This window comes from Anoplopoma fimbria, chromosome 6 (assembly GCF_027596085.1).
Source record: "Anoplopoma fimbria isolate UVic2021 breed Golden Eagle Sablefish chromosome 6, Afim_UVic_2022, whole genome shotgun sequence".
Taxonomy (NCBI): Eukaryota; Metazoa; Chordata; class Actinopteri; order Perciformes; family Anoplopomatidae; genus Anoplopoma; species Anoplopoma fimbria.
Genome location: NC_072454.1, coordinates 10,708,170 through 10,720,830, shown reverse-complemented (window position 1 = coordinate 10,720,830; position 12,661 = coordinate 10,708,170). Strand labels below are relative to the sequence as shown.

Here is a 12,661-nt window from a genome sequence, read left to right as displayed (position 1 = left end):
GATAAAGACACGCGAACGGGCCAAACCCCACCTAGCTGGAAGCCCGAAACAGTGGGGGGAACAGGATCCGGGGCCAACTCATTTTCAGTGTTAAGAGCCAAAGCAACACAGCTAATCCGCATTGTCAAGCGGGGGCAAGCATGCAGACATGGATAAGACCACATCCTGAGCATCCGTGTCCCCAAGGCACAAGCACCCAGCTCTTGCTGGATGGGAAGTCATTTGTGAAGTCCTTTGCAACAGCCAGTCAAAGAGGTTAATTGAAAAATTCCTTAATGTCATTACAACAGAACTAGATTAACCCAGAGCTAATTCACTTTATTGTTCTGAAGAGAGGGGACTCGGCGCTGAACTCCAGAGCAAACGTGAAGCCCGGAATCAGGGTTGAGGTGTTGTTTTTAAAGGACTATGCCAGTTTAATTAAGATAGGGAACATTATTCACTGCTCTGCATGGTTGGAGGGAGCAAAGTGGTAGCGCCGTATAAATGCAGCACAACCGGTGCCTCTTAAATCAGGGTGGCTTTTATTTAGGCCGTTGAATATGTAAACAGTTTGAAAAGCTCTCCACGACCCTGCTGTGTAGAGTTGTTTTCGATATTGTTTGCTACTGTACGGATCTCAAACATAATCTGTTTGGGTCTTAACATTTGCTCTTCCTGTTTTCCTCATCAGGAGGTGCTACTGAAGAGGGCGGCTGATCTCGTTGAAGCCCTGTATGGAATGCCCCACAACAATCAGGTCCGTATCCACACAGCTCTGCTAAATAAGGAACCATTGAACATGTGCTGATAGTATAACCAAAGGGTATTTTCATCACTATATCTGGAACAATGTAGGCTACATGCTTTGCGAGTTAACCATATAGCTACGAACTGTGCATCAAAGCAACAGCGCAGCTATATATAAAAAAAAAAAATCCCATAAATAACAAAACCTCTGCCTTCTCTTACGCTTTTCAGGAGATCATTCTGAAGAGGGCAGCTGACATCGCCGAGGCCCTGTACAGCGTTCCCCGCAACCACAACCAGATTCCCTCTCTCGCTAACACAGCCTCCCACGGCATGATGGGAGTCAACTCCTTCAGCAGCCAGCTAGCAGTCAATGTGTCTGAGTCACAAGGGAATGACCAAGGTATGTGTTTAGGGTATGGCTCCATAAGTCAGATGGGATCTCAAAAGTTAGGTCCGGGGACATGATGGGGTCCTTGAGGGGATTCCAGGGGGTTTAGAGCCAAATGAGAAATAGTTACATTTCATTCTTTTTTTCACTCAATAAAATAAGGAAAAATGCTTAGCCGTAATATAGACAGTTAAAGGGTCCAATTAAGTTCCAGAATCTTTTCTTATAAAAGTTGAATCTGAAGAATGTGCCGATATAAAAATGTTTGACTGCAGCAGTAAATCCTAGTTCATCATCTTTTGTAATCAGTGAACATTTCCAAAGCAAAAAAAAATGAATGAACTTAAAATTTTCTATCTGCCACCCATGTTTTTCAGTAGGCTACAGCCGGAACACCAGCAGTGTGTCCCCCCGGGGCTACATCTCCAGCAGCACCCCGCAGCAGTCGAGCTACAACTCCGTCAGCAACAGCATGAATGGCTACGGCAACGCCGGCATGAACCTGGGAGTGCCAAGCTCCCCCGGGTTCCTCAACGGATCCTCTGCCAACTCCCCATATGGAAGTGAGTAGCTTGCCACCATCGCATACCGTAGTAGCACTAAGCTGCTGCTGATTTAATTCCAGCTCCCACATTTGTTTTCACTTCTATGAATCACTTCTGACAGGGTTATAACATTATTGATGGTGATAATATATTACTATTCATTCACGGGGGCTTGTTTAGTTTTAGCACTTCGGAGAACACACATGTAGCTCACAGTAGCGGGGAAATTCATTTTTATGTGTATTTCACCATATGCCACCTGTATTTGTTCAACCGGACAAGATGTTGATGGTAGGGGCCCGTGAGTACTGATCGTGTATCCCCCCTGGCAGTAATACTATCCTAGCCTTACCTTAACTGCCCTCTCCCCTCTCTCCGGCACTACTCACAGCACGTTTTCACTCTCACCCCCCCCTCCCTCCTTCCTTTTCCCTCCCTATCGTCTCTGCAGTCAAACAAAAGAGCGCCTTCGCCCCTGTGGTCCGACCCCAGGCCTCCCCACCCCCTCCTGCACCAGCGCCAACGGCAACGGACTGCAAGGTGAGCCCCCTCACCCCCTCATCCCTTCCCCACGGACTACTGGTCAGATACCGCTGCTCAGGCCTCTGTCCGGTTTGGTGAGGGATTAATCATTACAAATATATGCATTTTGACAGGCCAATTTACACCTTTCAGTTCACACTTACACACACACTCACACAGAGCATGCCTACACACACACAAGCACACACACACACACACACACACACATGCAAGTATATAGGACTGCAAGCGTCGTCTCACGTCTGCGCAACATACATCCTTGTTGCCCTTTTATACAAATGAGCCCCTCCGATGTCGCAGGAAAAAGACCTTCCCCGAATTGTTTTAGTAATTATGTTTATTAGGTTTTGTGCATGTGTCATGACCAACATGATTACTTTGAAAACAAGCTTAGCCGTACTGTGTGCCCCAAGATTAATAACATTGGGCTTAATGAAGTGGGAAATTAAAGTTCATCTTGCTACACGTTCATACTTATTAATACATGTTGTGCAGAAATTAATGAGCAATGCCTTGCCATCATCTGCGCTGGCAAACTTAAAAGCATTTCAACCATGACTCTACAAATATACTCAGAGCAATATAATAATATATCATCCCAGCACTCCAGTAGTCGCCTAATTGTTAAAACGTGTGAAAGTAGTGCATATATAAACTCACACGGTGAGGTACAGTTGCTAATGACATCCTAAGCAGATGGTCTTCGTAAAGTAACGGAAACTACCTTTGATCTTGCCTAATCTCTGTTAGATAATGACGCGGAGGCGCGACTCGGGGAATGTGGAAATGTAGGACTAATGCGCTGTACAGTGTCGGAGAGAGCAGGATAAAGAGACGAGGGGAGGAAAGGAGGCAATAGAAGGAATCTGAGGGGAGTCTGAGGAGTGTCTAGTACTGTAGCATTGTGGCATTGTGGGAAGTGACCGTGTTGTTGCTCCGCCGTCACAACGGCCGAGTCTCCTGGGAGTCTGGGCCACTGTTTGCCATTACCCCAACGCCAGGAGAAATATCACACATAGCAAGACTGGCATGCTGGGGGCTGAAATGTCAGAGCAGGAGGGAGGTTTTCAAACTCTCCCCCGTTAGGAGGACGTGCAGCAGCAGGCTGGCGGACACAGCAAACACTCACAGGCACATACGCAAACAGGCACATTAAAGCATACATTCACGCACTGTCAGAAGGCTGGATTCACACACACATAGAGACACACACACACACACACACACACACACACCCAGACACATGCATCCAAATGTTAATAAATGTCTTATTATTTTATACATAACTGTTTCAGGCAAATAGACTAATCTTCTTTTTCTTTCTTTTTTTTTTCAGCCATGTCCGGCCTGGTTGTCCCTCCAATGTAAATGCACTTTCATCATCTCAAGCACCAGTCTACACATTACCACTTCAAAGGAGCACACAGCAAAAACGCTGGTGTAATGTATAGTCAAACGCCTGTTCTGTTTTTAAAGATGAAGAAGACAAAAAAAAAAAGAAGTGATTTTTTTTTTCTTTTAAATGACTTTCCCAACCTGCAGAAAAAAAGGATTTCATGAGGAACAATATTTTTTTTCTGTGGGATTTTTCTTTTTTTCTTTGTTCATTTTTTTCCTCCCCATTTTATCACCCCTGAAGAGGACACGGGATGATGAAGGGTTTATTTTGTATACCTGTCGGGTTGTGCTTCGGCCTTGGATCTGTCCAATCAACCACACATTCAATACTGGAAGGGACTCTGTGGACTCACCATCTGGTTGTAAAGTAAAAACACTGATGTACAGTACATTTGCCAATGAACTTCAGAAATTGTTTTTTCTGTTCCAACTCTCTTTTAATAGATTCACAACAGTTGTGTGTCTTTATAATGTGACTTTTTTGTATTTTTATGTGTGAGAAAAATACACAGGGGCCAAGACAGTTTGAATTTCAACTGGAAAATATATGAGATATATAATGTAGAATTGATCCTAAAAGTACAACACATACGAATAAAAAGGGTGGGGCTGGGTGGGTTAGGTTGTATCATGTTTCATTCCTGCATTTTAACTTAAATTTTGTAATTTATTGTAGCTAGAAATCATCTTCAAAAGTAAAAAAAAAAAATCCTCTTTCAACAAGCACACTGACGTGTACAAAACACTGCTCTGTTGATGAATATGATGTACTTCCATGTCTAGAGCTTCCTTTTAAGCAAGTGTGTTTTGCCATGTTTTTCAACTTTTTTGCTAGCACTGTATATTAATGCATTCCTAGGCTACTGTGAAGTCTGTTTCTTGTTGATGAGGAGCAGTCTCCCCCTTCTAGCTCCAACTCCCTTATGTGTTTTATATGTGGTTAAAAATTGTAGACTATTGTGATATTGCCAAACTTGTGCTAAATATTTATACATCTGTCTTTTTCATGTTCTTTTAGATCAACAAAAAAACATTTAAAAAAACAAAATTAAAATCCATTGAGAATTTAGGAGTATAGTAGTTCATCGTCATATTTCTGTTCAAATACACACTTGCGCTCACTGAGGGAAATTTTGTAACATATCAACTATAAATAATGTATTTATCTCTGAAATTTTGTATATTGCTTTTCATTATGTATGTATTAATCGTCATGCCCTTAATATAGTGATGCAGCACAGATAATTCAGCCAAGAACTGTTGCCTTCATTTGTTTTTCTTTTTTGTATTTGATGAAATGCAATGTGCATATATTTCATGTGTATCCTCAAAAATTTGTGTTACTCCGTCAAGACTCTCTGTCCATTTTTTAAAGGGGAAGTCAAACTTCATTGTTTATTTTTATATTGATTTTAAATTATCTATACAGACCATTTTGGAGAAAACTTTGTTGGTTGTATTGTCAAATAAATTGTTTGTGACCCATATGATAGTTGTTAAGATCCAATAGAGACTAATGTGCATGAGGGACAACCTTGGAGATAAAAAAAACACTCCATTTGTGGTTGTATTTTTTTCTGTTTTGTAGAATGTATAGAAGTCATTTTTACTCACCACTTATGACTCTGCCACATAGCTTACATGTGTTTACAGGGAAGAAAATTTAAAAATGTCAACATTTGGAATGGAAACAGAAATGAATAAGTGATGTTTTATTAAAATTTTCAGTAAAAACACAATAGCTCCTCAACTGTGGACTTCTTCAGTTTTAAGTACAGTTTGGCTGGCAGACAAACTGACAATCAGAACAAAGAAAAAGAGACAGTAGAAACTTCTGAAGACAAACCTGTGATTCGTCTGTAAGTTGTAGTGTTTAGACTTTGCCATAGAGATAACTGTTTGAAACCTGTGGAAAAGTGTAACATCCATAAAAGATGAAAACTGCTCTTTACTCATATTCTTTCCGCAAAGCACTCTGACATTGTGACATATTCCTACTGGTCATTGTATCAGCATATCCTGCATCTGTGGTGCTTCAAAGGTTCATTGTAGTCATTCATAAACAGTGCAAGCTTTTTATTCAAAGCACCCCAAATGGGGCTCATTCAAATCCCTCATTTCATTGCATTAAGCCACCTAGTTAATAAAGAATCAATACATTGAAAGAGCAAGGTTATCCTTTGTCTATAAGGGCTGGTATCGTTTTGAACCTCTTATAGTTTGAGCGCTGAAAGGGGGACCACTGTGAAATCTATACTCATCAAGTGGGTCAAACAGAAGGATAGAAGTGTATGAGGGAAGAATGGTGGTTCTCCTTAAAAACAACTGAGCATCTTATCTGGCATCCAGAGTGGTCGCGGAGAGCAGGTCACAAAATGTCAATTTCTCATCAAGGCAACATTGTCCGAGGCCACCTCTGCCTTTAATGCACAATTAAACGACGGCAAACCTGAGTGGCAATCAGCATATCACAGCTTATTATGTCAGGCGGCATGCACAGATCGCACGGCAACGGTGGGGAGATAGTCCAGGAGCTGCTGATAGCGCAAAGGACAGATGCACTCAAAAGAGCCATTTAATTTTCAGCTGCGATCGCCTTGTGCTTCAAATGATTCCCTCGATAATCCTATGTGTCTGATAACAATTGCCACACATCTGCTTCCTGACATTGCATTATCTGTTTCAGATACAAGTACAACGGGTTTGGATCTATCGCCTTGCTCACTGCCGTCTCTGCTGTTATTCAATGTTGCACAAACTCTGCATTTATTTAGTCTTTGCTAGCCCGACACATGAAACCAAGGAAACTGTCTCTCATCGCAGAAACAATAACCAACAGAGAGAGAAAAAAAAAAAAAAAAAGGCACAAAAGAGAAAAATTCAGAGGGTAAAAGTGCAATCAAAAAACGACAAGCTTGCTCAGTTGTTGCCAGATTTTAAGAGCTCTGAAGCCTGGCAGGCAGGCTGGAGGTACAGTATATTGTCTCAGCAGGTTTCTCTGTACCAAACGACCAGCCGCTCGCTCTGCCACACCACTCAATCATTGTGAGAGCCTCTTTATTGGAGAACTCTAATGGCCACCCTCCACCATGATCTTAATGTGTGCATTAAATATTTATAAATCCTGGGTCAATAATGCCCCATAACCAGAGCCTGACAGACCCCCACCGTACCATGTGGCTACCTCCCTCTCAAACACAGGCAAAGGTCAAGGGGTCATGCAATCAAAAGAGAGCGAGGCTCGCCACATCCATATGTTGCCACTCTTATCAAGACTTTCCTCAGTACTGGTTATCTGTCAAAGGAAAGAAATATTGAAAGCAATATCGATCTTAACTAGCCTCGTGTTGCCTCGGGCCCCGCTTCAAACATCTGCTCGTGCATTGTTATATTTCAAAAACACCACCTCCCAATAATATAAGCCTGAGCGGCAATATTGAACATCTCTGTGTGACGCAGGCTGCCTGAGCATGACTAATAGCCATGTTATTAACAAGCGCCACCGGAGATTTTCTTAAAAGTTGATGGACGGGCCGGGCGTTTCTTAATTAGTGATGGGTTAATTGTGCCGCCTGGCATCTGCACGGGTGACTCAGTGGCTTTAGGTGACCACATCCAGGCTGCGACTCCTGTGCCGTTCAGGTGAAAGATTGTGCTCCGGTGATAGCACACACAAAAGAGCGGCCGGACAATGAACCAGTCAATGGAGAGCTCCAGTTGAAAGAGCCACAATGGCCGTGCATGCTGGGAATTGGGCTGGATGATATAAAGGAATGAAACCTTCATTGAGGCCATGGAGGACAAGCATTCAGAAAAGAGGTTTTGTTTGCTCTTTATCAATCTGCCGTTTCCCATGAGAAAAAACAATTCAAACTGACCTTAAAAAGAGATTACCTTACGCATCCACCCCCTATGTAACTGTTATTGAGGGGGCTTATACATTCACTTTTAATGGACGTTGATGGGATAATACCTTTGTGCCAATATGCGTACAGTATCAAGACAGGCCGTAAACTAAAAGGTGGATGATAGTTTATCTGCTGGATGGGCAGGATTTGTTCTCGGACAGACAGGATTTGTGTAACTGCTGAGTGATGTGTTTTGTGAGGGGGGGGAAGAAAAAAAGCGTCTGCAACTCTCGTGAAGTTTATACATGAGTAGGATAGTGCTACCCTGACTGCCACCATCATAACTTTGAGATGGCAATGAATAAAAACAAGAAGTCTGAGCTTTTTTTGTACAATTCTACACATTTGAATCAAAACAGGGAATACATTTTTTTATTTTATTTTTTTAAACAGTCCCACATTAGTGCCGTCTCCTGTCTGTGGATCGGTACATCACATAAGTCACTGATCCCCTGCTACTGTACACTGGGAGTCAGCTTTGCAAGTAAAACTCTAGATCCTCGCAAAGATTTCCACTTCACTCACTGCAGTCAAGGAGGATGAGCAAAGTATCCCAGTGCTTCAAAATCCATTAAACTTGTATTTGGGTGTCATTTGATACGTCATCAATGTTTCAGTGCGTTTTCAAACCCACAAACGCAGGATTTACCCCCGGTAGAAATACAGTATTCACTATAATTTCCTTCGATGAACTTCACTTAGCCCAAAAAATTACACTGTTAAGATTGCCTGGTCAGGGAGTGTCAGGCTACGGTGATAAAATAATATCACTCGAACTGTATTTTCTGCCAGAGTCTCCACCACATAGAGCTCCTTTCATAGTGCCCCTCTGTAGTGCTTTGTCCAGTAGTTCTGGATATGATATCATCTATTAATAATGTATTGGCAATGGATTACATAAAAAGGGAGCAGAAATAACATCCAATATTCATGCCCCCTGAGCTTGACTGTGTCCAATCCGTTTGGCCCATAAAACCATAGCCCCATTTCCATATCCGCTGTGGGTCACGACAGGTCTGCCGCACAAAGGCTCACAGAGCAGCTCAACTCAGGAAAAGGGCAGTAAAAATCGGGTGGATTTCTGAACCTTTATGAAACAGCCCCCCTTTGGAAAAAAAAAAAGGTGAAAAAAATCCCTTTTCCGATTTCAGCGCCTGTGAAAAACCTGGTACTGTATTTCCCTCTTTAATTGTGCCACTTGAGAAATTGACGTGCCTCTGAAACATGGCATGAATCTCACAGTTATTGCAGTCCCCTTGGCAGGGAATGTTGATACAACATCTGCATGCTATAGAAAGTAATGGAAGTAGCAGAGGTGGCAGCTGCAACTCTACAGGAAGTGTGCCATTTTCAGGCAGTGCTGCTGTGAGAACCACTAACTGCCAGCCTGGTCTTGCAGGCAGCTCTGATTGCCAGGACACTATGACAAACACGCAGGGGCTGGGAGTGTTGCATCCTGGGGGATGACAGCTTCTGTTTGATTGTCAATAAGGCTCATTAGCAGAAAAAATGGAGAATGCGAAAAGAGATTAAATGGTTTGAGACAGGGTCCCCCTCATGTTTCATTCTAGAGGATTTATCAGAGCCTTTATTTCCACCCAAAAAAAAAATGTGTATTGCTTCCACTCAAAAAGTAAAGCTCAATTTATATATATAAAAAAAAGAAAACATTCTGGATATTGTAATGAACCACAATCTATTCCATCAAAACAGACCCAACAAGTGCTAATCGAGCCCTTTACCCATCATCCACACCTTACGTAAACCCCTCTCTCCTCCCGCTCGGAGCGACTCTCATCTTAAGAACAGTGGCGGATGTTTCCCTCCATCTTAGGGAGGAACGGCCAACAAAGCAGCGTGTAAGGGCCTTTCCCTGAAGAGTCCTTGTCACGCCGCGCCAAACCTCTGTGATTATCGTTGTTTTTGCAGAGAGTGTCCATGCCTGCCAATACCGCTGTTCCATAAATGAATTTGGCCCCTCGTCAACGAATTACCTAACACGCAGAACTGTGTATGTGTCACATCCAATTCCAACTCACCGGCTTTGGTGGTGTGTGTCAGCTGGAGGACTTAATCATCAATCGTCAATCATAATAAGCGAAGCACATTGATAGGGCTCCTTTTTTTTTTTTTTTTTTTTTTTCTCCAACACTGTTAAATAAAGTGTAAAGGGAGAAGTTAAAACTGACCTTGTTAAATTGGGACCACAATTTATATTCCTAATTTAGTGTATGGATTAATTAGTCTTGTGCGTGTGTATCAGTTTCCACGTGGCGGAGCTTAGGAGCTATATCCACTTCATCAAATCACTGCTGGCTTTCATAAGGAAACTCTGGAATGATATCTGTCAGTGCAATCTTGATGTTTTTGCTCAGAACGAGCTTTGCATATTTTTAGCTGCACACTTTTAATTAATGCTTAATTGGACGATTTATAGAGAGGACTTTTTCCACTAATCAATAACCCCTATCTCACATCATACAAAATTAATCACTATGACCTGTTATCAGACCTTAATGCAGCCGTACACACACACACACACACACACACACACACACACACACAACATGCAAACCGACAAAGCATGCATTTCGCTCAGGGCTGAGGAAACTGGCTCATATTTTCCCTCTCCCTGATCCAGTCCACTCCTCTCCCCCGTCATATAGATCGGATCTGCGGGGGCCAGAGGCGCTGACAGAGCCCAGATGCTCCCAGTCTGTCTGGGGGACTGGGGAGACTGGTGCCATGGGGTCCTGGAGCCTCTGAAGTGCCGCCCCTCCGTCAACATGACCAAGGCTAGACCTGCACTTTCTCCAAAGGCTGAGACACTCTCCTTACCACACTGACAACCACGCTGCACAGTCACAGATTGATACATGTAGGGGATACATACGCGCTCACAGGCACCCGCTCTCACGTAATGTATGGTCGTTCATCAGCCGGTCCTAATTAGGGACCCCCAGACCAGCACTTGAGTTCATAAGGTTACACCGACACACCGATACAAGGTTACTAACACACACACACACACACACACACACACACACACACACACACACACACACACACACACACACACACACACACACACACACACACACACACACACACACACACACACACACACACACACACACACACACACACTCGCATGCTGATACCTCTCAGGGTTTCTTCTACTTTTTCATTTAATCCTGCTCTGTCTCATCATCACTGTCCCAAACTTACTCATGTGGAGGGTGGGGGTGGGTGGGGTGGGGTGGTGGGGTTCTTTGTTCTAAAGAAACAAAAAAAAAAAAAAAAAAAAAAAAAAAAAAGGCACCATACCAATCCTCCATCCTCCCGCTTTCTCTCTCAAAACACAAAGATCATTACAAGAGCATCAAAGTATGCCATGTTTGAAATGATATTTCTCTTTGTAGTTGTGGCGTAGCGTGGAGTGTGTTGGTATTAGATGCTGCTGTGGCAGCTGTCGTGGCTGGCTGCGTGGTGCCTCAGTGTCAGGGCCTCTGAGGCCAGGCTGTCCCGGCAGACAGACAGAGGGGGAGGAAACCTGATAGCGCAGCCAAGCCCCAGTCTAATGTCTGTCTATCCAGCTATCTATTCCTGTTGTCTATCTGTCAGACTGACTGTTGGACACTGCCTATCTGCATGCCGGATACTCCTCTGGCTCCCCAGCAGCAGTGCACCGCTTGCAGCTGAGTTAATACGTTCCAAAAAGTTATCTTTTTTTTTTTTTTTTTTTTATGCATACAAACTTCTTAGGGAAGAATAAAAGCAGCTATTTATGAATCACTGATGTGGCTGCGGGATTCGCTTCTGCAGAGTCCCCACTAAGCTCGCGACTCGTACCAAGGGGTGCAGGTTGTGATAACATTAGAATTATGAACCGACATGTATGAGGAGCCAGAGATGGAAGCACAGGGTGTTTGTATTTGATGTGGGGGCAGAAAATTGCTCTATAATGAGGAGGGGGTAGCCGGGATATGAGATGGGAAGCGGGGAGTTGGAGACAGGATATAAGTTATGAGAAGGAAACTGGTGTTAGGAAATGCAGAGGTTGTTGTTGTTGGTGCGAGTGTATAAGCTAAAATGTATCTTGTTTCTATCGGCCATGATTAATACAGCCCGGCCGGGTCAAAACCCCGCACTTACGCTATGGATGCCACCAACCATATCCTCGCTCTTTTCTGGGGCTCAAATGAGTGTGTGTTGTATGTGAGGGAGTGTGTGTGTGTGTGTGTGTGTGTGTGTGTGTGTGTGTGTGTGTGTGTGTGTGTGTGTGAGGGGGTTAATAAATGTTGAATCAAACGCCGCACGAGACACTCACACTCCTTAAGGGTTGCCCATTAGCGGTGTGTGGGTGCATGGGGAGTTTATCAGTGTCTGGGTGATTTATGAAGTCAGACTCAATATCATCCACTTCACCCACACACATATGGACATACACATGTGCACACACCAACACGCATGGCCACATGCTCAAACACACACGCGCTCACGAGCATGCGAGCACATGCACTGCTTTAGTCTCTCTCTCTCTCTCTCTCTGAAATGGAGGCAGATATTAGGCCAAAATTAAAGGTTTCACAGAGATTAACAGTGCGGATGATGAGATCGTCTCGGCCTCTTTTAATCTAATTCCTTTTTTTTATCTCCGAGCCAGCGTGATATGGAAGTGGTACACATGGTGAAAATACTCCCACAAAACAATACAGACATAATGATAATAATAATAATAATACCACTGCTACTAATGCTGATAAATATGAAATTGCCACGAAAATGTAAAACTTGAGAAATAAAAAAAAAAGGTTTGAATTATCTTTAAGAGATTCCTTGTGTAGCTCAGCAATTACATGGCCAATTACTGGCAGCGTGTTTGAAGCTCTGATGCCGGACTTGGTTTTTTAACATCAGCCTCAGACCTCTACAGACATCAGTTTCTCCGGCTGCGAAATTCACAGCATTCCATAGAATTTACTTAGCCACAAGGAAAAAAAAGGAGGGTGCTTACAGTGCACTTCAGAGTGCGCCTGGCTTAAATGGGACCCCTTGTGGCTGTGTCACAGCTCCCTTCGTTAGGGGGCTGACTGTAGCCTGTAGTCACCACAGGCATCATTAGCCCTCTGTGAAACCACAGACTG

At 43.3% G+C, this 12,661-nt stretch overlaps 1 protein-coding gene across 1 annotated transcript in view; it reads left to right on the top strand.

The window, feature by feature from the left end:
* Positions 1 to 3,576, top strand: part of ebf3b (EBF transcription factor 3b) — a 65,646-nt gene extending 62,070 nt beyond the window's left edge. Inside the window, 6 exon segments of the mRNA XM_054599863.1 lie at positions 674 to 739; positions 961 to 1,132; positions 1,498 to 1,683; positions 2,117 to 2,170; positions 2,173 to 2,205; positions 3,545 to 3,576. Coding sequence (XP_054455838.1) covers positions 674 to 739; positions 961 to 1,132; positions 1,498 to 1,683; positions 2,117 to 2,170; positions 2,173 to 2,205; positions 3,545 to 3,576 — 543 coding nt within the window.
* The last annotated feature ends 9,085 nt before the right edge of the window (positions 3,577 to 12,661 follow it).